A 27,073-nucleotide genomic window follows, 5' to 3' on the forward strand; every position below is an offset into this window, starting at 1 on the left:
CAGAGGACAGGGAGAATGAATCACTGACTCCCAGTCCCTTAATTGTTAATGTCGTTATTCTCAGATTGTAAGGAGGGCCCGGGCGGAGCCCATATATGGAAGATTCGGTTCAGCCTCTGCAGCAGGCGCCTCCCGGTTCCGAGTTGCCATGGAGTCAGGCAGGTGGCCTGGAGACTGATGCCCGCGGCGATGCCCAGAGCACGGCCCTCGCGCCTATCCTCTGCCTGCGGCCTGAGCGCTGGCGGCGCCGGGTTCCTCCTTCACGCGGATCCTTGACGGTTTCTCTGGGACCCTGGGGGAGCGGGCGTCCTCTGGAGAGTGGGGTGCCTGTGCGGTGCTTGGTGCAGGACTTCGCACCCTTCGGCTCCAAAGGCCGAACGCGCCGCGGGGCCAAAGGGACCTGACATCCAGTCTCTGCCGCGCGCCCATCAGAGCGCCCAGAGCGCGCCTGCATCCGGCCAGCTGGCAAGACACCAGGCCCGGGGCGCGCCCATCACTCCGGGCGCGGGCGCCTCAGGGGCGAGCCCCGGAAAGGAGGGGCCCGGCTAGGCGCGGCGGGTCCGGGTGGGAGGACCCCGGGCTCTCTGGCTGGGCCGGACGCCGCGCCTTCTTTCCCCAACGGGCCGGCGGGGCGGGGCGGGGCGCGGGGCGGGCCCGGGAGGAGCGCGGGGAGGAGCTCGAGCTGCGGCGGCGGCCTCGTCAGACCAGTGCTCCCGCTGCCCGGCTGCTCAGTCCCGGCCCGAGCGCCGCCGAGAACACGCACGGGGACCTGCACGGGCTCGGACGCCGCGCCGGGGGCTCCTCTCGCGGGCTGGGGCTGCGCGACCATGGCGGACAAGGAGGCCGGCGGCGGCGACCCGGGGTCCCGAGGTGAGCGCGCGGTGCGGGGTCCTGGGGTGCGGCGGGGCGGGCCGGGGAGGGAGGGGGCGCGATCGGCCCGGCGCCCCGCAGCCCCATCGCGGGTCCCGGGAAAGTAGGCGGCCCCGTCCCCGCCTTCCCCAGCCCCCTTCCCTCTTAGGGTCAGGGGCAGCACCGCGGCGGGGCCGGGAGTCCGGCGGGGGCGGGGGGGACGAGAAGGTGGCCCGCCGGTCACGTGCTCCGCTCCCCGCTGGGGTGCGGACACTGCGGCGAGGACCTCAGCTCCGTCCCGGACACCTCGCTGCCCCCGCCGCGGGATGTCGCCTCCTGCGGGGCCCAGTGCGAGTCTGGAAGAGCATCGTCTCCCCTGTGCATCCCCTGAGTGCTCTGCGGGGGACGCCCGCGCTAGCCATTTAAACGGCCTGCCTCGGGTGATACGGCGTCCCCGACCGCTCATTTTCGTGATTCAGCGAGGCGGGGGTGGGAACCAGAGGGAGTCAGAGATTTGGACCTGTTCTCTCACCCCGCCGAGGCCGGGAGCGGCGCGCCCTGAGTGCGGGCTGTAGTTCCGGGCCCTACTGCAGCCCATTCTCAATCGCCGCCCATCCCCCGGGGATTCTCAGGGCCGAGGAGGAGAGAAGCGGCCACCTCTCGCCCGGGATTGCGGAAAGGAGACTGCGCCCGGTGCAGAGGACAGACTCTCGCATTTCGCAAATGTGCCAGGGCTGCTTTCTTGGGGGAAGCGTGGCTCGGGCTCAGAAAGTGAGGGGAGGGAGGGCGGGTAAGGAGAGAGACGGGACCTGGAAGCAGGGGAAAGCAAAAGGGCAGCTCTTGGAGCCCAGAGCTATAAATAAGGGCTTCGCCAGTAGAGGAGACGGGCTGGCCAGGATTGCGGGTCGCAAGTGGGGAAAGTTGGGCGCAAGGAGGCTGCCGCGCGTCCCTGACCTGCAAAGCCTCAGCAGGAGCAGCTGCGGGATGAGGAGCGAAGCCCGGCGGCTGTTTCCGGAGCTACTAGGCAAGCCTCTTAGCGCGGATGAAATCGAAATGCCCGAGGCATAAGAGAAAATGCATCCAGCGGAGGAGCGCCCGGCTCTGCGGGGACCCGACTAGAGCTGGGGAAACTGAGTCAAGGGTCAGCACAACCGCCCCGAGAAGTGTCCTCCCGGTCCTGGGGTCTGTGGAGGTGTCCCCCGCCCTCTGCTGCGCTTGGAGCCGCACCTGCCCCCTCCCCAGCCCATTGTTCCTGCGGATCTGGGAGGTGCCTCCCAACTCGGCACTGCAGTGGTGGGGGAGCGCTGGGGGGAGGGAGATCCTGACACCGCTCACTCCCGGGAGGGACGTGGAGAGTCCAGGCGGGGCCCAAACGCAACATCCCGAATCTGCCCCCCTCCCCTCCTCTTCCTGGGGAGGAGGTGACAAACGCCCGCAGTGGGCTGGAGGATGTCTTTTGTCTGAACATCACTCAGCAACTGGATTGATTTATCTTTTCCCCACCCGTTCCCTTTAAATTGGAAAAAAAAAAAAAAAAAAAAGGATGAAAGGGAGGGACATCAGAAAGGCTAAGGATTGCTAAAGCTTAAGTTAGGGAACCAGCTTCTTGCTTTTCCTGTTAGAAGAGTGAATGGCTGTACCCAGTGCAAGGTGGGCCATAGGGCTTGTCAATCACAGAGTGAGCAGAAATGTGCACTAACCTCCCCCACCCCCACTCTATCTGGTAAAAATGGAATTTAGCACCTTTACCCTGCACATGGGCTTCCCAAGTGGTGGTAGAAGTAAAGAACCCACTTGCCAATGCAGAAGAAGTAAGAGACTCAGGGTTCAATCCCCGCATCGGGAAGATCTGGAGGAGGGCATGGCAACCCACTCCAGTATTCTTGGCTGGAGAATTCTATGGACAGAGGAGCCTGGTGGGCTACAGTGCATGGGGTCACAGAGAGTAGGGACACAATTGAAGCGACTTAGCACACACCTTGCAAACGTACACACACACACATACACACACACAGGCACTGTGTAGTTGTCTCTCCTCCCCATCCAGGATGTGGATACATGCTGGATGTGCTGGGCCACCTGCCACTGTTGCCTGTCCTTTCTAGAGTGTCTTTTCACTTTCAGGGCTCTACGGTTCAAAGTGCACAGTGACAATTTCAGGCACATGGACTTGGGATACAGAAAGAGTGTCCCTGGTAGCTCCTTGCTTCTCTCTGGCCTCCACCCCTTCATCTATAAAATGAGAGATATTAATAGTATCTCATAAGAGCAAAGCCTGCTTAGCCACCACCTGACACATCTATTCCTAAGGCTTCCTCACTGCATATTCTGTGCTGGGCAATGAACATGTGTTATTTTATTTTTTGAAGCTGCACCAGAAACCTGTGACCAGCATTGCCCTTTTACTGGGTAGGAAATCTAAGCCTAGGTAGAATGACTTATCCAAGGTCACACATCTAATAAGTATTGATTTGGACCCAGGTTGTCTGATTCCAGGGCTCCAGCCCTTCACCACCATCCTGTATAGCCCCTGTGGGCCAGTGATTACCATTCTGTTAGGGACATAAAGATGATTGTTCTTCAGGGGATTATTTCAAGGTTTCTTTTGGTGCCAGAGACATCAAAGTGGTTGGGACCTGTGAGCAGTGGGAGCCCTGGGTGCTGGGGCATGCTAGAAGGGCTGGCCATAAAGCTTTTACCAATAAATCAAGTGGGAATGGTGGTGGGGAGGTGCCTATGAAACAAGTATATCAGGTTGGTAGTAATTGAAGCTGGGTGGTGGGTACATGACCATTCATTACTATTCTGATTGCTTTGTATGTGCTTGCAAATTTCTTTAATAGAACATTTAAACTAGTTAATTTATAAAATCAGAAGGGCCACCCTTTAACCCCTGGAGCTTTGGACCAAAAAGGCTGAGATGACCTTCAGTCTTGCCCCAGCCAAGAGCTGAGCTGGTTGACACTTGGAGTCCTAGAAGGATGAGATGAGATGCAGCAGGGTGGGGGTGACTGAGGCTGGACTAGCTCCTGTGGTGACCGAGTCAGGCCTAGATGTGATCAGTGGAAGCCAGGTAGTTGGCTCCAGGCTTGGGGGAGGGTAAGAAAATGCACAGTCAGCAGGGGTTTTGCCAGGGTTGAGGGTAACTCTGAAGGTGGTGCTTTGGACTTCCGGAGATGGGATTCTGACTCTTTGCAACCCCATGGACTATAGCCCACCAGACTCCTCTGTCCATGGGAGTTCCCAGGCAAGAACACTGGAGTGGTTACCATTCCCTTCTCCAGGGTATCTTCCTGAGCCAGGGATGGAATCCTGATCTCCTGTATTGCAGGCAGATTCTTTACTGTCTGAGCCACCAGGGAATCCCACCATCCTGATAATCATAATAAAAGTAACCATTTAAAATAATGACGTTTACTGAGGACTTAGTTTATTCTAAAATCTGAGAGTATTGAATTATCTTATTTAGCCCTGATCACATTTGTTATTGCTTCCCTGGTGGCGCAGTGGTAAAGAATCCGCCTGCCAGTGTAGGAGATGCAGGAGACTCAGGTTGGATCCCTGGGTTGGGAAGATCCTCTGGAGAAGGAAATGACTATCCACTCCAGTATTCTTGCCTGGGAAATTCCATGGACAGAGGAGCCTGGTGGGTTATAGTCCATGGGGTCGTAAAGAGTCGGGCACTGTATGGAGACAGCAACATGGAAACTTACATTACCATATGTAAAATAGCCAATGGGAATTTGCTGTATGTCTCAGGAAACTCAAACAGGGGCTCTGTATCAACTTAGAGGGGTAGGATGGGGAGGGAGATGGGAGGGAGTTTCAAAAGGGAGGGGATATATGCATACCTATCTGATTCATGTTGAGGTTTGACAGAAAACAACAAAATTCTGTAAAGCAATTATCCTTCAATTAAAAAATAAACTTAAAAAAAAAGAGTCCCAACACAACTGAGCAATTGAGGACGCACACACATTTGTTACTGGAAGAATGACTCTACTAGGGGGCTCTTTTACCCCCAATTTGCTGAGGAAAAAGCTGCCAGGTTGGCGTGGCACAGCTGGAAACGGGCTGAGGGAGGGTCAGGAGGTGGTATCCCAGCACATGCGGGGCCCCCAGGGAATTGTGCTGAGTGTCTGGGTGAGTGAGTATGTGACTAATAGAGCGTGACTAGTCGCTCCACTTTCCTTGGCCACTAAACTACAGGTGGACGTGGAAGCTGCTGGTTGTGGCTCCCAGAGGAGCCGAGAAAAGGTTGAAGTGATGCTCTGGGTATCATTAGGTAGGGCTGTAGTCATGGGATTCACATCCCTGTCCATACCTGCCTGGAAGCTGTGTCCCCTGTCACTGTGATGTACCCCTTGTGCATGATTGCCAAACCGTCTCCTGCATTTCCCAGAGCCCTGTCCTCTCCTTTGGCCCTCATGCAGATCCCCCTGTCTGGAACATCCTCACTTTTCTCTAGCAGACTCCCGCTCATCCTTCAAAACTCACTTCAGGTAGCACTTCCTAGACTCCTTCTTCTGTGTGGTCCAGAACCTTTGGTACTAACCCTCCGTGACCCCAACTCATGTTCAGTTTTACCTGTGAATATTCCACTGATTTCCCCAACAGCCCTACGTGTGCGTGCTGAGTCACTTCAGTTGTGTCCGACTCTTTGCGACACTATGGACTGTGTCCTGCCAGACTCCTCTGTCCATGGAATTCTCCAGGCAAGAATACTGGAGTGGGTTGACATGCCCTCCTCCAAGGGATCTTCCCGACCCAGGGAAGCCCAATAACCTTATGAGGTTGGAGAGTGTTATTATTAACCCATTTTGTTGATGAGGCAGTTGAGGCCTTTGAGGAACTTGGTATCTTGAATGCTAGAATTGGAGCCTAAAAGCTTGTGCTCTTTCTCTCAGTCCCTTTTCTCTCAATGTGAGCAGGGACTATGCCTTTCATTTCCGTACTCTTAGGAAGGGTTCCGGTCCCATCTGCTGCTAGTGCTAAGTCACTTCAGTCGTGTCTGACTCTGTGCGACCCCATAGATGGCAGCCCACCAGGCTCCCCCGTCCCTGGGATTCTCCAGGCAAGAACACTGGAGCGGGTTGCCATTTCCTTCTCCAATGCATGAAAGTGAAAAGTGAAAGTGAAGTCTCTCAGTTGTATGTGACTCTTAGTGACCTCATGGACTACCAGGCTCCTCCGTCCATGGGATTTTCCAGGCAAGAGTACTGGAGTGGGGTGCCATTGCCTTCTCTGACCATCACTTCATGGCAAATAGATGGGGAAACGGTGGCTGACTTTATTTTGGGGGGCTCCAAAATCACTGCAGATGGTGACTGCAGCCATGAAATTAAAAGACACTTACTCCTTGGAAGGAAAGTTATGACCAACCTAGACAGCATATTCAAAAGCAGAGACATTACTTTGCCAACAAAGGTCCCTCTAGTCAAGGCTATGATTTTTCCAGTGGTCATGTATGGATGTGAGAGTTGGACTATAAAGAAAGCTGAGCCCTGAAGAATTGATGCTTTTGAACTGTGGTGTTGGAGAAGACTCTTGAGAATCCCTTGGACTGCAAGGAGATCCAACCACCCATCCTAAAGGAGATCAGTCCTGAGTGTTCATTGGAAGGACTGATGTTGAAGCTGAAACTCCAATACTTTGGCCAGCTGATGCGAAGAACTGACTCATTTGAAAAGACCCTGATGCTGAGAAAGATTGAAGGCAGGAGGAGAAGGAGACGCCAGAGGATGAGATGGTTGGATGGCATCACCGACTCAATGGACATGAGTTTGAGTAAACTCTGGGAGTTGGTGATGGACAGGGAGACCTGGCGTGCTGCAGTCCATGGGGTTGCAAAGAGTCGGAGACGACTGAGAGACTGAACTGAACTGAACTGAGGAAGGGCATACAGTAACAGAAGGCATTCAACAAATGTCCTACTGTGTGTCAAGTGCATCTCAGTCAGCAAGCTGTGAGGGAGCACTGCAGTAGGGAATGGCATCTACAGTCCTGCCCACTCCACAGGGGAGTGGGCGCTTCTAGAAACTCAGATGCTCAGCAGTGGGTGGAAGCTGGAGAGGGAGGTGGGTGGGGCTCCGTCAACCCTTGAAAAGATGCGACTTTGATTCCAACAAGGCTGTGAGTGACGACTCAATCTTGTGGGGGCGAAATGCTCTTCTCACACAAATAGGCCTCTTTGGTGAGGGAGAAAGCGTCTTTCTTATCGCGGCGCATAATTAGAATGGCAGGGAGGAACCAGAGCTTTAATGAATGAGCAGCATGTGGCTGGGAGCCCTCGCCTCCCACCCGGGTCTGGGCCTCGCCAGGAGAGCAGGGTGGGCCAACGAGATGACCTGGAAGAGCAAGTCCTGCTCAGAAACGACGCTGACCCCACCGCAATGGACTGGACTCTGCAAATCCTCTGCATTCCTTTTATTGCAAAAAAAATCCCAGTCCCCGCTCTTGGTCAGATGTACCCTAGAGGTGCAGAGGGCTGGAGGAGCAAAGTGGCTTTGGAGCCCTAAGACTCCTGGTTGGTTCCACCTCAGCATTCCTTGCCTGGTCAGTGAAAGGGGCGCGTGATGCCTGCTGGCTCTGTTGTGGAAATAGTGAAGATCATGGGTGGGCAGAAAGCTCTTTTGAATGCCTTTCAATACTTTCTCAACTCTGCAGATTCCATTGCTGGGGAGCAAGAATGAGTGCAGCTGTCATCCAGGGTTGGTCTGGAACAGGTGGTGTCAGGAGCCACACTTTTCGGCCACTGGACACTCCCTGGTGTTAGTTACCATGGGTGGTTCTCTATCCAGGCTTCCTATTAGAAGTACTTGGAGAATGTTTTAAAATTCCTGGTGCCCTGGTCCTGATGCCCATCCCAGAAACTATTCTATCTGGACCTCTTTGGGGGAGCAGACAAGTTTGAGAATCAGTGAGTTTTCACATGTGTGCATTTCAGACTTGGGACTTCAGCACGTGGTGGGAGGAAAGCCGGGAGCAGCTGCCACGGTCCACTCCCCAGTGCTGGACTGTCTGAGTCAGCAGGGAGTTTTCAGCACCAGCACTGTGTTAAATCCTTCACTTTTATCATCTCATTTAATTCTCATAAATTCTCCATTAAGTGCGTGGTTTTACACAAGGGGAAACTGAGGCTGAATCGAATTAAGTGCGTCGCCCTCTCTGTGACCTTGCTCTTGTGGGCTCTTGCTAGAAGAGAACTCAGCCTCTCCGAAAAGCCTCCTCAGACACCTCCTATCTTCAGGGAACTGTTTCTCAGTCTTCAGTCACTTGTGTGTGTTGTGAGTGTGGGCTCATTGGTGCCCAGCTCTTTGCAACCCCATGGACTGTAGCCCTCCAGGCTCCTCTGTCCATGGGATTTCCCAGGCAAGAATACAGCAGTGGGTTGCCATTTTCTTCTCTGTCGGCCACTTGAGGTTCCCCGTTTTTGATTCCACCATGTGTACTGACTGCCCAAACTGTAATGTACTGTATGATTATTTAAAAAATTGACCTACTGTTTTTGTAATGCACTTATTATAAGAGTCTTATTTATATCACTTCCACAATAGAAAACTTGTATCACTTGCCATAAACAGAAGGTAAAGGGAAAGTGAAAGTGGCTCAGTCGTGTCTGACTCTTTGTGACCCCATGGCCTATACAGTCCATGGAATTCTCCAGGCCAGAATACTGGAGTGGGTAGCTGTTCCCTTCTCCAGGACGTCTTCCCAACCCAGGGGTTGAACCCAGGTCTCCTGCATTGCAGGCGGGTTCTTTACCAGCTGAGCACCAGGAAAGCCCAAGAATACTGGAGTGTGTAGCCTATCCCTTCTCCAGAGGATCTTCCCAACTCAGGAAATCGAACCGGGGTCTCCCTGCCTTGCAGGAGGATTCTTTACCAACTGAGCTATCAAGGAAGCCCTAACCATAGCCCAAATGGTTAGGACTATGGAACTTACACAGAGTTAATAAACTTTAGTCAGATGCTGCTGCCCAGAGAAGGTTTTGTGCTAAGACTGTGCTCTGGGGGCAGATGGAGACTGGAGAGTTTTACAGGCAGTCAAGGACATGGGATCATTAGACTCTTTCATAGAATCAGACTCACGAGGAACTTGAACAGGATGAGAAAAGCTTTAGGAATCACCTGGGGAGGGGTCATTAGAATTCTCATTCTTGGATTTTCTGAAATTAGGCCCACCAGGGAAATGGGGCCTGGGGATATGTTTGAACAGCCCATCAGTGAGTCTTATAATTGGGTGAGAATTAGTATGAACTGTGACTGCCTGGTCCCTGCCCACCAGGGAAATTGGGGCCCTCCCTTGGGGTTGGGGGTGGGGTGTCTCTGCACTGGAGTGTATGGCTCTGGGTTGGCCAGGTGGGAAAGAGAGAATGTTCCAGTGGGAATTTACAGGGGACGTCACCTTGAATTCCAATCCTAGCTTCACTGTGTACCAGTAGTGGGATGCTGGGCAAGTTCCTTACTCCCTCTCCCACCTCAGTTTCCACATCTGTAAAATGGGAATAACCTTTGTGCCTACTCCAGAGTGGATTTTATTTACTCCTATAACCCTTGCTAAGTGCTGAGTATACTTCCTGACTCACGGTGAGTGTTTGCTGTTGTCCACTATTATTGTTCACTATTATGAATCCTGTGGATGGAGCTCCAGCAATTATCAGAGGCTGAGTTTCACCCAGGAGGCTCAGAGGAAAAGGATGGCTGAGAAGGGGTACTGCCAAGATCTCAGTGCTGGGAAGGAGCAGACCCAGCCTGAGCCCCAGGCAGTGTGGCTTCTTGTCCAGCAGGCCCCCGGCTTTGGAGGAGACTTCAGTGTCTCCACCACCACTTTGGTGTCTCAGGATGCTGGCCGTTTAGTTTCCACTTGGTCCTTTACCAAGGCTCTGAGCTCCACATGGGTTTCTGACTGGGTCACCAGTGAGGAATGAGGACTCTTTGTATCCAGGACTCTATCCAGGGCTCCCCAGCCTCCGCCCTCAGATGGACAGTTCCTGTCTATGCCTCCTGTCAGTGACAGTATTAATAATGACTCCGTTCACTTTCTGAGTATCTCAGTTTGGAAGGTGAATTACGTGGTTGTGTCATTTATCCTTGTCCTTTTCTCAGCCACCTGGACCTCAAGTGGGACGAGGAAGGCAGGAGGGTGTGTAGTTAAATCTGTGCTTTGGCCTCTAACACTTCTGGCTTCAGATGTGTTTAACATCTGGGTGTAATGTTGCTGGGCCTCAGTTTCTCCTGCTGAAAACAAGGATGATTAATACTGCTCCATTGGGATGCTGTGACAATCGGGGTGCTATGAGAGACGATATGTCCAGGGCTGGGCAGAAGCCTGGTGGGGGCTCAGGAAGTGGCTACAATTGATTATTATTATTGTTGGTTTGATTGGGGAGATGTAATGGCTAGACATGGGACCTGGAGCCTGGCCTCCTGGTTTCATCTCTGGGCTCTGTCCTTTGCCTGTCATGTGGCCCTAGCAAGTGGGGTTTCCCTGGTGGCTCAGATGGAAAAGAATCTGCCTTCAACGCAGGAGACTTGGGTTCTATCCCTGGGTCAGGAAGATCCCCTGTAGAAGGGAATGGACACCCACTCCAGTATTCTTGCCTGGCGAATTCCATGCACAGAGGAGGCTGGCAGGTTACAGTCCATGGGGTGACAAAGAGTCGGACACAACTAAGGGACTAACAAAGCAGCAAGTTACATAACCTCTTAAAGGCTCAATTTTCTCATCTGTGAAATATAGATTAACTTCATATGGTTTTTGTAAGGATTAAATGAGTTTACACAAGAAAAGCACTTAAAGCTAACCACAAAGTAGACACTAAATTAATATTAGCTATTATTATTAGCTGTTATTGTTCTTATGAATAATGGTTCCAAGTTACATTCCTGTAGCCCAGAAGAATTATCCAATGTATTCGTTTCCTATTGCCATCATAAAAATGATCTCAAAGGCAGTGGCATAGAACAACACAAATGTATTATCTTATAGTCTGGAGGTTGGAAGTCATTCCAAAGTGGGTCTCATTGGTGTAAAATCAGGGTGTTGTCAGAGCTGTGTTCTTGTGGAGGCTCTAGGGGAGAACACGCTTCCTTGCATTTTTTAGCTCAGAGGTCACCTGCATTCCTTGACTTGTGGCCCCTTCTTCCATCTTCAAGTACATCATCACTCCAGTCTGCTTCCCGTGTATGTCTTCTCCCTGACTCGGCCCCTCCTACCTCCTTCCTCCAAGGACCCTTGTACGGGAATCTCTTATTTAGGCCCATCTGGACAATCCAGGATACTCCCCCTCTTCCAAGATCCTGAATTTCATCATATCTGCAAAAGTCCTTTTTTTCTATATTCACAGACTCCAGGGATTAGAACATAGGCATATTTGGGGGACTGTCTACCACAGTCAGAAAGATTTAGGTGCGATAGTTAGACAACCTTCAGCATCATCAGAGCAATGTGAATGTTGCAAGCTATTCCTCCTCTGGGTTGCATATCTGTCGGGTTCCTCTTGAACCTACTGAATGATGCCCTCTTGGAGTTTGGGTTGTTAGTCAGCCCTTGGCTTTTTTTTTTTAATTTAACATTTTTAAAAAAATTATTTTTGGTGGCATTGGTTTTTGTTGCTGTGTGCAGGCTTTCTCTAGTTGCACAAGTGGAGGCTGCTCTTCATTTCGCTGTGCAGGCTTCTCACTGCTTCTCTTATGGCAGAGTATGGGCTGTAGGGTGCACAGGCTCAGTAGCTGTGGTACAGGGACTTAGTTGTTCCACAGCATGTGTGATCTTTCTGGATCAGGGATCAAACCTGTGTCCCTTGCATTGGCAGGCAGATTCTTAACCACTGGACCACCAGGGAAGTCAAGCCCTTGGCTTCTAACAAATCCTGGTAGGGTGTTCGGAGACACTGCCATTCTGGGGGCTCAATTAGATCCTTCTCAGGAGCCTAAGGAATCACTGATACCTGAATCAAGGACTTATGCCCAAGTGGGGGAAACTATTAAATTAATAACAAATTAGTGAAATGTCTGCAAAATAAGTGGCTTCCTGAGGAGTCCTATAAAATCACTTCTGCTGAATCCTAGTGCTAAAAGCAAGTCACCAGGCCAGCCGGATGCAAGGAGTGGAGAAATAGACTCCACCTCTTAATGGGAGGTGCTGTGAAAAATTTTTGACTGTTTTTAATCTAATAGAGTCAGCTTGACTCAAATGTTAAAAGTACAAACCTTAAATCTTGTACATTTTCAAGCAACTTGTTGGTTAGATTGTCTCACTTTTTAAGATGTTCTGTGAGTCCATGGCAATTGTCCAGAAATCAGCCCTTTGTAAATCAGATGTTCAGTTCAGTTCAGTTGCTCACTCATGTCCAATTCTTTGCAACCCCGTGGACTACAGCACACCAGGCTTCCCTGTCCATCACCAACTCCTGGAGCTTACTCAAACTCATGTCCATCGAGTTGGTGATGCCATCCCCCCATCTCATCCTCTGTCATCCCCTTCTCCTCCTGCCTTCAATCTTTCTTAGCATCAGGGTCTTTTCCAGTGAGTCAGTTCTTCGCATTGGGTGGCCAAAGTATTGGAGTTTCAGCTTCAGCATCAGTCCTTCCAATAAATATTCAGGCCTGATTTCCTTTAAGATGCACTGGTTGGATCTCCTTGCAGTCCAAGGGACTCAAGAGTCTTCTCTAACACCACAGTTCAAAAACATCAATTTTTCGGTGCTCAGCTTTCTTTATGGTCTAACTCTCACATCCATAATCAGATGTTACTCACAGTCAAATGATCTTAAAAGCCACTTCCAATTATCTTACTCTGGAAATTGTTACAGCATGTATTTCTATGATTGACAAATGGGGAGATGATGTGGGTATAGATGCAAGTTGTGTTGGCTCATCGGCAATTTTTCCCAGTGTGTTTATGTTTTGGTAGATCAGGGTGGGCTTTCTCATAATTAAAGATCAATCTGAATTAAGAAAAAATTGAAAATGTATAGAGGCACCTTCCTTTAGGGCAAGTCGTGACCATTTTCATAGCTTTCCATTCCCTTAAGCTGTGTGGGGAAGCTCAGAGAGCAGATGAAGGAGCTGGAAGGCATTGTCCTTATAAGAAATCAGTGGTGCAGGTAACCTTCTGGATGGGGCTTTTCATTTTGATGAGATTGGTCTCTGTAAGAAGTGAGTGCCCCTGAGATCCTTCATCTCAAAGGAGGAACAGGAGCCAACGACTGATTCACTGGGCAGTGTTGGGTTCAGGGCCCATTGGCTGCTGGACTAGGATGTCCCTAGGCTCTATAGATTGTAACTGGTATGCACCAACCCTGTTTTTCCCCCACAGCCTATTATTTTTAGTGTGCATTTTTGTCAAATGTGAAGATTTTCAAGAAAATACATGGCAGTGTAGCAGAAATGTCTGTGTTCATTTCCGCTGTGGGATGAGCGTCAATTTAAAAATATTGGTCCTGTGGTGAGAGGGACTCAAAGAAGCCAGCCAACAGGAAGAGCCTCTGGGCACTGCTTTCATTTTCACCTCATTGCTGAGCATATTAGGTCTTCCCAGGTGGCTCAGGGGTGAGGAATCCACCTGCCGAGCAGGAAACATGGGTTTGATCCCTGGGCCGGGAAGATCCCCTAGAGAAGGAAGTGGCAACCCACTCCAGTATACTTGCTTGGGAAAATCCCATAGACAGAGGAGCCTGGTGGGCTACAGTCCATGGGGTTGGAAAGAGTCGGACTTGCACATGCACGCGATGGAGACTGTTTTACTTCCTGAATGTTTTGCATACCTTTTGGGTAATTTTGCCTACTAAGTTCCAGTATGACCATCAGGAAAACCAAGGCTCCAGGAAGGTAGTGAGTTCTCTGGGATGGAGCTCTTGTTCCTCCAGCCCACTTGCCCTCCTCCCCACCCGCCCCCCAAGACCTTGGAAGGCAGTGGGTTTTGCTGGTCTTCTTTGATTGCTATAAACTGGCAGTAACGTGATTTCCCTTGTTGCCTTCTGTTTTTGGTAAACCAGACCCTGTGGTCTTGTTGGTTTCTCAGTGACTGGGAACAGGTTTCTGAACCCAGAGTCTTGGTCCTGTTTGGGACACAGAAGATGTGGGTGGCAGGCTGGAGCCTCCTGATGCGGAGGCCCCAGGCTGGCCTCTGTCTGTTTCTCCCCCAGGTTTCCGTGGGCTAAAGGCTGAATTCCTCTGGTCACTTCCTTCCTTTCTGTTCCTTTTCTCTTTGTCCTTGAGGAGCCATCTCTGCCAGTTGGAATAGGAAACTGTTTACAGCACAAACGTCAGGAGTCCTGTTCCCAAAGTGGAGATGAATGTTGTTGAGAAAACAGAGTTTTTAGGTGACTTCTGCAGCCTTTTGAGACCTGGGTTGTTGATGACTGGGTTGGGCCTACCCTTTCATCTTACAGGTGGGCAAAGGTCAGGGAGGGCTAAAGAGACTGCCCCCAAACACTTGGCAAAGCCAAGTGGAATAGAATCCAGATCGCTCCCACCCTCTACACACTTTCCAGCTGAACCTAGAGGTCGCCTCTTGTCGACTGAAGAATATACACGCTCCTGGGCTTGAAGTCCTAAATATTTCGGCTGAATAAAACATGACTCTCTGCTTTTAGGCTGCATGTGTGTTTTTCAGTCGACATTCCTTAGCACAACAGTCCAGCCAGCCTCTCCCCATCAGTCAGAGATGGCACGCCGATCCAAACCTCTTTGCCATTAATAAATTATTGACTTGTCGCCACCCCCGCAGCCTTTTCCTCCTGTAGGAGGAAAATTACCCTCCTACAGGTAGTTATGGTGCTGGTAACCAAATAAGTCATCTGCAGGAGATGGTTTCTAGGTAAACCATCTATTTATTCTCCATATGGGTGGAGAATAAATGTACGCCCTACTGGAAATTTTACTCCTTTTTCTTTAATGGAGGAAATTGCATTCTTCCATGTAAGTATTTCATAATGAGTGGAGTAGTTGACTTCTGGGCCTCTCCCATGAAATGAAATGCAAACTCATGGGATGTTCCCCTGGTGCACACTGGGCCATGGCAGCCATGTGGTGCTGGCCAGCTGGACCGCTCTGAAGGGGCTGTGGGCATCAGGTCAAGCTGTGGTTTCCTGAGTTAGGATGTAGCAGAAGGGACACATCATTTGTCCAATCGACAAATGATCAACCGACGCATTTGCTTCAGCAGATGTTCTGTCTTAAGTACAAGGAGTGATGTGAGGACCCTCCAGGGAGGCCTATTACTCAGCTGTGGGAAGGCCCATCAAGGATGTATCACTAAAAAAAATTAAAAATAAAAAGGATGTATCTGGCCAAATCCACAAAGGCCCACTAAGGGGATGCTGGAGCAGACTGATGGAACAAGGCTGAGGCGTGACCTTTCCTCTCTACACCAGCTCCCTGGGGTTCTCCTCCAGGAAACAAGGGGGACCTGGGGATGGCAGTGGTGTCTGTCCCTGTCTTGGGAACCCGGCTGGGCCTAGTCCCTTCAGAGCCAGATATTTAGGGCCACACAATTGCCCTTGAAAGGCCTCTGCTGGTTTCAGACCAGCCTTCGAAAGATGTCTAAAGATATTAGCTACAGGCCATCCCTTGGTGTGGGCCTCTGATGATCTTGGCCAGGACACCAGCTAGGACCGGTGCTAGGAGGATGGGAGAAGGGAGGGGAGTCACCTGGATCCAGATAGTCCCTGAAGGGAGGGCCTAGCAGGTGGAATGGGGTGTGAGGGACCCCAGATGTCCCCCATGGGCAGTAAGGCAGAGGGGCTTTGGAATCAGCTTGTTTCAAAGCCTGATGTCACCTCTTATTAGCAATATGATCTTTAGGCAAGTCATTTAGCTTCTTTTATGCATAAAAAACACCAAACATACCCGGCCTGGAGCTAACGTGGGATGGGAAATTGGTGGAGTGAAACAGGCTTAGCTGAGTTAGGAATTACTGATCTGAGTCCTGGCCCCACACTTGCTGGTGGTGTGGCCTGGACCTGAACGGTTAATTCAACCTCTCTGAGCTCCTGCGACCCTTTCTGTAGAGTGTGGGTAACCACCCCTTACAGGGTGGTCTGGAGAATTAGATGAAAGTCAAGCACAAGAAGGGTTTTCCCTGCACACAAAACGTGCACATTCAGTGTTTGGCAACTTTACTATTTAAAGCACCCACCAGGTACATAGTAGGTGCTCACAAAGGCCATTTAAGGGAGCGGGCCTGACGAAGCAGGTGCAGCGTGGTTCCCCGCTAGGGAGATTCTTTTTTAAGTTGCACTTACTGAGGTGTCATTTACAAAAGGTAAAACTCACAGTTTTTCGGTCTCAGTGTGATGAGTTTTGACTAGTGAGAACAGTCATGTAACCACAACCACATCAGCACATAGAGTATTTTCAAGTGGGGGAGATTTTGTCATCCAGAAATTGTCCACACAGATCCTTCTGGTTTGGGGGGCCCCTCCTTAGTTGGGGAGGACCCCAAGGCCCAGACCTTGCCCATTAAGAAAGGGACCCCCAAGGTCATCTCACTGACAAGACCCAAGCCTGCACCCTGGGGCTATCACCTGCTCAGGGCTGGGCTGGGGCTTCAGCAGTCCTTCTCTGCTGGGTCCTCATTGGTTTTGAGAAGGGAGGCGGGAACCTGCAGGGTGCAGAGGTCAGGCCCAGGTCTGGGCAGTGCTGCCAGGCAGAGGCTGATATGCCTACTCGAACTGAGGCAAAGGCCACATCTGTGTGAAGTGCCACGGCTGGTGTGGCTTGGCCCAAAGTGAAGGTCCCATGGTCTTGCTTGCCAATGGCCATCTGTGCAGGGATGTGTTGGTCTGTGAGGCTCATTGGCTGGCACATGAGGACATTAAGATTGGTCCCATTGGTTGTGGTTTGAGTATGGAGGAAGGTTCTACACCTGACCCTGGCCACAGTGCCTGGAGTTGCCGCCATCTTTCTTTGGGTTAAGCATTTCTTCTCCCTTGTCGTCTTTCAAAAGATTACTTCTCTGAAGAGAAAACTCTTACGTAAGCAATGGAAAGTAGACTTGAATTTTGTGTGCCCTCTCTGATGAGTTGGGAGGAATCTGGAATGCTGTGTTGAGAGACTTTCTGAGGCCACCTCTGTCTAGTTGGAAAGAAAATGGTAATAGATGCTGTGTTTTCCAAATACCAGCCTTTGGGCTGGAAATGGCTCTGATGCGTGAAGCCTAATGGGTATGTGAGGAAGTTGCACAGATAACTGTGTCATAGGTTTCCATGAGGCTAAATCTACTCCATCCAGAAAAGAGAATTTCTGATATGCCCTTATGATATAGATTGTTATATTAAAGGTAACCACATTGTTGCACAGTCTCCTTCTGCTTTGACTGGGGTCTTGGCCAAGTGACTTGTTTTGGCCAGATGTCCACAAACATGAAGCCAGCAGAGATTTGATGAGCATCTGTGCGCTGGGACTTGCCCGCCTGTTACATTGCTGTGTAGGACACCTGGGCTGTCCTGCTGGAGAGGCCACATGGAGGGGACTGAGCCTCCCCACCCAGCAGCCCAGGAGAACATCAGTCACAGTGAGTGAGGCCATCTTGGATCATTTAGCCCCAGTTAAGCCTTCAAATGACTTTCATGCATGAGTTGACCCCAGGTGGGAAGCCCAAATTGCAGAGTTCTGTATAAACAAGTGATTGTCATTTTTAGCCACTAAATTTTTGGAGTTAAAAAGCTTTTTTCTTAATAGCAATAGATAACTAGTAGAAGGCAATAGCACCCCACTCCAGTACTCTTGCCTGGAAAATCCCATGGATGGAGGAGCCTGGTAGGCCGCAGTCCATGGGGTCGCTAAGAGTCGGACACGACTGAGTGACATCACTTTCACTTTTTACTTTCCTGCATTGGAAAAGGAAATGGCAACCCCCTCCGGTGTTCTTGCCTGGAGAATCCCAGAGACGGGGGAGCCTGGTGGGCTGCCGTCTATGGGGTCACACAGAGTCGGACACGACTGAAGTGACTTAGCAGCAGCAGCAGTGCAGAGTCCTATTTTCCTTTCTTTTATGGATTGAATATAATAGCAGATAATAGATGTAATAAAAAGTTTTTATGTCTGTCCTTGGCAAAATAAAAACTTAACAATACTTTATTAGGCCCAAATAGGGGGATTTAATGCTTGGTAAATTAAGCCGTCAGGGAACCAGAATTAGTGGAGATCTTGGAGAGGAGTTGCTGGGTCCTCAGGAGCCATTAACACTTAGTCAGTTTGACTTTGATGATCAGAGTGAGAAATGGTTAAAGCTGGAGGGTACAATAGGGCTTTCAATATCTATGAGCCGACCTCTTCAATTTTCCTAATAAAGAAACAGAATCCTCGAAAGTGGCAGTCACATGAAGAGCAGACAGTGACCTAGTGGGAGAATAGCATCATGATGTCTCTCAAGGCAAGGGAAGGCTCTGCTAGTCTGGGTTGAGATATGAGGACCAGGAAGCTGACGGTACAGACAGTGGGCTGGCAGCACCCAGCGTGGGCCCTGGAGGGGACCTGGGGGGAAGGGATGGTCTAGTCCCAAGGGGAATGGTGAACAGTGGTGCCAAAGACCCAGCAGAGACCTGCTGTGCTGTGCTGTGCTGTGCTTAGTCGCTCAGTAGTGTTTCTGAGTACTTCAGACCTATCTCAGGACAGACTGCTGGGAATATGTGTGTGTGTATGTGTGTACACATAAGTATGTGTGTGCGTGCAGGTATGGCAAGAGAGGAAGAGGGAACAACAGAGATGGAGGAGAGGGAAGGAGAGGGACAAAGACAGAGGAAAGGAGAGACTGTAGAAGCTTCTAGTAGATCTTCCCTTGGGTTTTGTATGGTTCATTAAACATGAACCCACAAAGACTTGGCTAGCTGTGGACATTGATTTTGCCCCACCACTGCACTCCTTGGGTCTTCCCTGAATATTCACCAGTGAGATCCCTAAGTGTTACATGCTTGGGTCAGAGCCCGAGGTTCTTAGGAAGGAAGATGAGCCCACAGGATGGGATGTATCAGGTTCAGTAGGAAAGTCAGAATTCACTTTCTCCTACTTATTTTTTGATCTAAGCCTTGTGCATTGAATGAATATTTATGTGGAAAAAGCAGACTTCCTCACTGAATTATATATGTATATTACATATATATTTATCTATCTTATGAAATAGGCATGTATTCCTGTAGAGTAAGACCTTAAGATAGAATACAGCATGCTGAAGAATGCAGGGGGGTCATGCTAACATTGCCCCTCAAAAATCTTGGTGGATGGGGGTGGGAAGGGTGAGGCCACTTTCTAGTAAAATACTAGCAATGAGATTGAAATAAGCAGCAAAATATAAACACAGAAGCCAAAAATATAATGACCGTGGTGGAGAGGTGGCCCGGCTCATCCTGTGACTCATGAGGGAGTTGTCAGGGGTTTCGTGTCCCAAGATAGCAGCCCCCCCCGCACCTCCTTCTGCCAGCAGAACGTCTCCCTCTCCATACCTCTGCCCATGCTCACAACTAGTTTTGCCGTTCACCCTCAGAAGAATTTGTGGATTGGTTTCCATCTGTGAATATGCTTATCACTCAAGGTGACCCTGTCCTGCTTCCCCCGACCCCTAGATGAACCCTCAGGGCCCAGAGCCCATGAGCAGCCGTATGGTCATCCCACACACACTGCCAGCTCCAGGCTTGTCCCCAAATGTGACAGCCGAACGGCAGGATCCTGACCAGGATGTGACTGATTAAAGCTGAGGGCAGTGCTGGGGGAAAAGCTGGAGCCCAGAGGACCTAGGAGCCAAGGGTGGTGCCTGGGACCCAAGCAGGATGCCTGCCCCCTTACAGGGTGGCAAGATGTCTGTCTCAGCACTGAGGATGGCCCACTTCAGATAGGGGACATTTATTTGGGGACATGTGGGGGTTAACTGGGCTTCCCCTGTGGCTCAGTGGTAAAGAATCTGCCTGCAAGGTTGGAGCCGTGGGAGACTTGGGTTTGATCCCTGGGTGGGGAAGATCCCATGGAGGAGGGCATGGCAACCGACTCCAGTATTCTTGCCTGGAGAATCCCATGGACAGAGGAGCCTAGTGGGCTTCAGTCCATGGGGTTGCCAAGAGTTGGACACAACTGAAGCGACTTAGCACACACTCATGCACAGGGGGTTGACTATTAGAGCCAGAGCAATACCCACTGAAGTCCTGGGCCTGGAGGAGGCTGAGGTCAAGGCAGTTCAAGAGCTCCTTCCAGGCGGGTCCCTGAGCTGAGCCCTCATCTCTGAGAGGAGGCAGTGTGGAATTGTGGGACCGGCTCAAGTCCTGGGCTAGCTCTGCGGCAGACTCCTTGTGAGCCTTGGGCAGGCCTGGAAACCTTCTTGAACTTCTGTCTCCTCATCTCTAGGGTGGAGCTGGGAGATAAAGCTTACCCCATGGGATCACTGGGGAGATTTGCCAGACAGAGAGTGGTCCCCAGAGTATGGGAACCGGGTGATCACTACGAGCTGATGGAGGCTGGGGTCCTGATGCAGAAAACAGGAGTAGGTAAGAACTTGTGCAGGAGTACCGAGTACCTTGGCTGAGCAGCAGGGCCCCCGGGGAGGGGGAAGCCAGCCTCAAACCCTGCTCAAGCCCCCATCCCCGCCCCTATCCTCAACATCTCCTCTGTCCTCATGATGTCTTGGGCAGGGACTTGGAAAAAATGAAGATAACTGGTTCTCGTAACAAAAGCGTTGCACATTCATCATGGAAAATCGAATCCAAAGGATGAAAGGCAGAAACAGCCAGGACCACACGCCCACAGGCAGCCCCTGTTAGCCCCTTGGTGTTCAGCCGTCCAGAGTTGCCACTTCATGTGAGACAGAGCCAATAGACGAGCTTTCACAAAACCCAGCTCCGTGGGGAAGAGGGTGTTATCCTCTTTTTATAGACGAGGACACAGAGGCTTGAAAGGATATGGTTCTTGGTTAAGGCTCCGTCGGGAGAGAGCAGGTGGTGGACCTCATGGTTTCTGAGCTTGGATTTTTGTATTCTTCAAAAATCCTTGTCCTGGGTAATTTTTCTAACACTCCCTCACGTGCTTTGCCTCCAGCCACCAGAAAGCCGCTCCACAAGACCCCTGGGGTCCCTTTCACCAGTCATCCAGGGAGCAGGAGGGGCTGGGCACTGCCCTGGTGCAGGCTCTGCATGGGCTTGAGGGGCGAGGGTTCTGGAAACGTGACCGAGCTGTCTGTTCTTAGAGCTCAGGGCTGTGCTGCCTGAAGGGCCTGGGCTGTGGGTGGCTCAGCAGAGCTGTCTGAACCTGGACACAGGTCACCCGGGGCCCAGATAGCAAGGTGCTGTCAGGTGGGCATCTGGCAAAAAGGCAAACTCGCCTGAGGGTCCTTCTTTCTGGGGGTGCCTTAGTGGCAGGAGCAGCAGGGACCTGGGAGCGGGGCCTCTTGTCCCATCTGGAGTGTGTGCCTCCATGCAGGAGGGCTCACTGCAGCAGCCTCGTGGGCCCCTTAGGAGCAGCCAGGCCCCTTCTCACAGAAGCAGCTTTGTGTCCGTCTGGCAGTTTCCCCGCAGGCGCCCGCGCCCTGCAGAGAGCTCTAGGGGATGAGGTGCTGCCTGCTGCTGCACCTTGAGGAGCAGGTAGGAGGGGCACGGTGGGGTGTGCCAGGCGGCAGGCTGGAGGCCTGCGGACAAAGGTTTGCTCATCCATTTGAATTCATTGCCTATAATTAAAATGAAGGAGAGGGACTTCCCTGGTAGTCCAGTGGTTAAGAATCCACCTGCCAATGCAGGGGACACAGGTTTGAGCCCTGGTCTGGGAAGATCCCACATGCCATGGGGCAACTAAGCCCATGTGCCACAACTATTGAGCCTGTGGAGCCCATGGGCTGCAACTGCTGAGTTCACTTATTGCAGCTCCTGAAGCCCCCCAGGCCCTGGAACCCATGCTCCTCGACAGGAGAAGCCACCGCAGTGAGAAGCCGGCGCACTGCAACTTGAGAGTCAGCCCCACTCGCTGCAACTAGAGAAAGCCCACACGCAGCAACAAAGACCCAGCGCAAACAAAAGTGAAAAAATAAATAAAATGTTGTAGAATGCATGAGGGATGTCACCTAGCCACCTGGATTTCTGACTCTTCCGTTGGGTGGAGTTAAAGCATGCTGACCCTCTGGACCTCACTTGGGTCCCCAGCGTGGGCCTCCCATCACCTCCACAGTCCCTATCTTGAGTTTTCATTTCTCACCCCACTCACATTGTTTCCCTTAGAGCCGAATTAGGGGAATGTTCTCCTACCCACATGTAACTAAGAGGGGGTCATCAAAGGACAACCGCTCCCCTTAGTTCCATCCCCCGTCTTCGGTGACCTTGGGGGGCACACAGGGCTTGCATTTGGCTTTCTCCTTCCAGCTGCAAGTAAAGTTTTCTATCTCCTCATGCCTTGGTTTCTGGAAAGCAGTTGATAATGCAGGGCAGATGTGAAGATTAAGTGAGATGGTGCCGGCAATGCCATGCCCCAGATGTAACACCCACAGCCCAGGTTACAGGTGTCCTTCTTGTATGCTGTTTATTTTTATTATTGGTATAATTTACATACTGTAAGCCTACACATGTTAAGTGTTTAGTTCATGGGTTTTTACCCCTTAACACATACATACATACATATATATATTTATATACATATATATATACACACACACACACCATATACTTCTGTGGTATACACAAGTAGTAGTCATGTATGGATGTGAGAGTTGGACTGTAAAGAAAGCTGAGTGCCAAAGAATTGACGCTTTTGAACTGTGCTATTGGAGAAGACTCTTGAGAGTCCCTAGGACTGCAAGAAGATCAAACCAGTCAATCCTAAAGGAGATCAGTCCTGAATATTCATTGGAAGGACTGATGCTGAAGCTCCAATACTTTGACCACCTGTTGCCAAGAACTGACTCACTGGAAAAGACCCGGATGCTGGGCAAGATTGAATGCAAGAGGAGAAGGGGACAAGAGGATGAGATGGTTGGATGGCATCACCGACTCAATGGACATGAGTTTGAGCAAGCTTTGGAAGTTGGTGATGGACAGGGAGGCCTGGCATGCTGCAGTCCTTGGGGTCACAAAGAGTCGGACACGACTGAGTGACTGAACTGAACTGATACTTGTGTGATGAGCCCAATGATGGCCCTTCAGGATGTCCATGTCCTACTCCCCTGGGACATTCACATGCGGTACCTTGCATGGCCAAAGGGACTTTACAGATGTGATTCTATTAAGGGGTTTGAGAAGGAGAGATTGTCCTGGATTATCAGGGGGCTCATTGTAACCCCAAGGGTCCTTATACATAAAAGAGGAGGCAGGAGGGTCAGAGTCAGAGATTGGGAGGTGCTATGCTGCTGGCTTTGAAGATGGAGCCAGGGGACACAATCCAAGGAACACAGGTATCCTCTAGAAGCTGGGAAAGGCAACGGAATGGATTTTCCCCTGGAACCTTCAGAAGGAGGAATGTAGTCCTGTAGACACTTTGATTTGGCCTGGTGAGACCTGTGTCAGACTTCTTACTTCCAGCACTGTCTGGTGAAGTCACTGAATTTATGATAATTTATTACAGCAGCAATAGGAGGCAGATACACTGCATAACTGCCATGCAAGGCAAGACAGAGGACATCTTCATCATTCTAGAAGGTTCCCTTATGCCCCATTCCAGTCTCTATCTCTGCTGTGAGTTAACCATTGTTCTAACGACACCTTTCACCTTACATGTGCCTGAACTTCATATGATTGGAAGCTGAGAGCGTCTGTTCTTTCACGTTCAAGGTCTTCCAGTCAATGCAGTGCTTCTGAGGTTTGTTCATGTTGCTGGGTGTGTTGGATTCTGCTCCCTTTGATTGCTGAGTAGTATTTCGGTGCACAGCCGTACCATACTTTGTTCATCTGTTCTCCTGTGAACGAATGTTTGGATTGTTTCCGGGTTTGGGCGATGATGAAAAACCTGCTGTGAACCTTCTGGAACAGAGCCTTTGGTGGATGTGTACACAGACTCATGTCTCTCGGGTAGAGTCCTGGTGGTGGAGTTGCTGGCTCACAGGGTGGGGATGGTCAGCTCAAGCAGAAATGCTGGGCTGTGAAGCACAAGTGTGGCTCAGCCCGGCTGGCCACCTCACTTGCCTGCAGTGGTTTCTGGGGTGGGCACGTGGTGGGGGAGGGCCTCCTCTGGTCCAGGCGGCTTAGTGGCTCTCAGGTGGAGAACCTCAGCCAGCAGGTGTGTGCCCTGGCACTGGGGATGATGGGTGTGCCTGTGCTTCTTGGGGCTTCCCAGGTGGCACTAGTGGTAAAGAACCTGTCTGCCAGTGCAGGAGACATAAGAGACGTGGGTCCGATCCCTGTGTTGGGAATGATCCCCTGGAGGAGGGCATGGCAACCCACTCCAGTGTTCTTGCCTGGAGAATCCCATGGACAGAGGAGCCTGGCGGGCTACAGTCCATGGGGTGGCAAAGAGTCAGATAGGACTGAAGTGACTTGGCACACACACACTCCTGCTCCGCACCCAGCTTGGGGCTGGCGTTTTCTCACAGGCCTTCCCTAGTGGTCTCCACACAGCCCTGTGATGAGGAGTGGTCATTAGCCCAGGTTGCAGCTGTGGAAACTGAGGCCCAGGGCAGAGTCCCGTCGGTGGCAGAGCTGGTGAGGGTGGAACCGGGTGTTCTTTTTCAGCCCGGCTAACTCTGTGACCTTGATCCCGTCTCCCACCCCTGGAAGAGTAGCTCAAAGCTGTGCCTGGTTGGAGGCAGCCATGAGGGTCAGCTCCTCCTACAGGAAGGTTAGTGGGGCCTTTTCTCCCTGCGCACAGGTGCACAAGAGGGCCGGGGGTATGGCAGATGGCTTCCCAGATGGCAGAGAACACAGCCCAGCTGGTGCAGGGGTTGTCTGGGGGCTGTCATGATGGGGGAGGCAGTAATGAGGGGCTAATGGAGCTGTCTGATTGGTTAAAGAGTTAGGTCTGATACGAAGGTGGGGGAGAGCCACGGCAGGTGCCTGAGGCTGGGGTAACCTGATGAGATTGGTGGTTGTGATGCAATCCGGGGGGGCAGCCTGGAGGCAGGGTGCAAGGCCTCTGGGAAGCTCTCCACCGCTGTGTCATTGCTTGTGCTCTTCCTTCTGCCTAGAGCTCCCTCCCCCCATCTCATTCACTCAGCAAATTTGCCCTTCAAGAGGCCAGTCGAACCTCACCATACTGGGCCTGCCTCCTCCGACCTCAGTCCCCCATGGCACTTACCATGGTGTCTAATAAAGAGTTCATGAGCAAGATAGAAGTTTCCAGTGTTCTTAATTATAATATTTAAATGGAAATCACTTGCTCTGTAGTGGCCTGAGAACTCAGAGTCGGATCCTCACACATTAAATACTCCTGTGATGTGTAACCACTGGACAAGACAAATGGCGGCCCAGTGGGGTTGGGGCCGGGGAGGGTGTGGGCAGACACACGGGGGCTGGGGCCCTTGTCTGCTCTGCTGATGGACTTGCCGGGATGCTGAAGTGATGCCCTGTGGCCCCTGCCAGCTTCCCTGCTGCACGGTTATTTCTGGAAGTCTTCTCATTCACTAGCTCAGACTGTCCCCAGACTTGTGGCCACACCTTGGGGATCTTCCTGGATTAGGTCTGTGGAGAGAGAGGGGCAGGGAGACAAGGCGGGGGGGAATGGGCTGTGTGGATGTCCCCGTGACCAGCTGCCGCTTTCCCAGCCCCAGGCATTCCTGTGGGCCCCTCCCGGAGGTCACTGCCCTGTGCTCAGACATTCCAGCTCAGTGGGCGGGGATGTGCCTGGAGTGGGAGGCAGGCTGGTCACTCTGCATCTGACCATTCTGCTCTGAAGAGGAGGTAGCCGCTGATTAACTGAGTTCCAGATGGAGCTGTTAAAGATAATGATGAAGTCTGAAGCCGCCACAGCGTACGGTTAGACTTAGTGCAGCAAGCAGGTCTGGGTGCCGGGAGGGACAGACCCTGGGCACAGCAGCAATGGAAAGCCAAGAAACACCTCTCTGGGCTTATGGAGGGTGGGATGGCTTCCTAAGCCCAAGGTTGGGCAGCTGGCCATCCATAGGTAGCAGCCAGGGTGCAAAGTCCCATTCCTTAGCCCTCGGTTCTTGCCTGCCTGGGCGCTAGAGATTGAAACCCGGGATCCTGGGAAGCCACGTGGCCCAAATACCAGGTGTGCACCAGGGTGTGGGCACCCGAGTTGGAGCTGAGTGTTTTGGCATCTGGGGCCCTCTGTGTGGCCTCCTCATGGCCCCTAAACATAAAATGTGTATTATTTCCTGGGATTCACATGGTTTTGATGCTTGCTATCCCCTCCTCAGCTCAGGAGAGGGTTTGGAAGGACTCACATTTGCATTGCTACATGGTGGGGATGGGCGGGGGGTGCTACGGAGATTAGCAGGAGTTTGTGGTGTGTTTCCTCCTATCCCGCTGTAGGGAGAAGGCAGTGGCACCCCACTCCAGTATTCTTGCCTGGAGAATCCCAGGGACAGAGGAGCCTGGTGGGCTGCCGTCTATGGGGTTGCACAGAGTCGGACACGACTGAAGTGACGCAGCAGCAGCAGCATCCTGCTGTAGCGATTCACACCAGGAGTTTTGTTGTTTTGTTTTCATTGTAATTGGACTTGCTTTTAGTTCAGAGGAGAAAATGGATCAAAGTTCCGTGGTCAGCACCTGCTCGGTCTGGGACAGGAGCTGGCTCTGGTGTCTTCATGCGGAAGCTCTGCTAGGTCATCATAGCTGCTTGGCGTTATGTGGCTCTTGGGGTGCTCTGGGGGACCCTCTGGGTCCTGGGGCTTAGGGTTTCCTGCTGCTCTGTGGAGTAGCCTGAGGAAGTAAGTAAGCCTCATTCTTGGGAAAAGTCCCTGAGATGGTCTTTATGTTCTTTGGGAGAAGAATATACTCTTTGGTCTTTATATTTTTCGGGGCTTCCCTGGTGACTCAGATGGTAAAGAGTCTGCCTGCAGTACAGGAGACCTGGGTTCAATCCCTGGATTGGGAAGATCCCCCGGAGAAGGGAATAGCAACCCACTCCAGTATTCTTGCCTAGAGAATCCCATGGACGGAGGAGCCTGGTGGGAGACAGTTCATGCAGTCGCAAAGAGTCGGACACAACTGAGTGACTAACACAAACTTCTGAGCAAATTCTGTCCTAGGGGAATTGTCCACTAGTTTTTCGTTCTTCTTTTTCCTTTTAATCTCCCATGACTGCTCTGGAAGTTAGATATTCTATTTTAACTCTTTTCAAGCATAGTTACTCTTGAAATT

At 51.4% G+C, this 27,073-nt stretch overlaps 1 protein-coding gene across 3 annotated transcripts in view; it reads left to right on the forward strand.

Moving 5' to 3' along the window:
* Window positions 1-27,073, forward strand: part of HSPA12A (heat shock protein family A (Hsp70) member 12A) — a 173,163-nt gene that overhangs the window by 94,736 nt on the left and 51,354 nt on the right. The window contains exon 1 of one of the 3 annotated variants that reach the window (XM_027528418.1): window positions 671-870. The exons of the other annotated variants lie outside the window; for them this stretch is intronic. Within the exon in view, the coding sequence (XP_027384219.1) occupies window positions 828-870 (43 nt within the window). The 5' untranslated portion in view covers window positions 671-827. Of the gene's footprint in view, window positions 1-670; window positions 871-27,073 lie in introns of those variants that run through there. 3 annotated transcript variants of the gene reach the window in all.

The sequence above is a fragment of the Bos indicus x Bos taurus genome, chromosome 26, assembly GCF_003369695.1.
Source record: "Bos indicus x Bos taurus breed Angus x Brahman F1 hybrid chromosome 26, Bos_hybrid_MaternalHap_v2.0, whole genome shotgun sequence".
In the NCBI taxonomy this organism is placed as follows: Eukaryota; Metazoa; Chordata; class Mammalia; order Artiodactyla; family Bovidae; genus Bos; species Bos indicus x Bos taurus.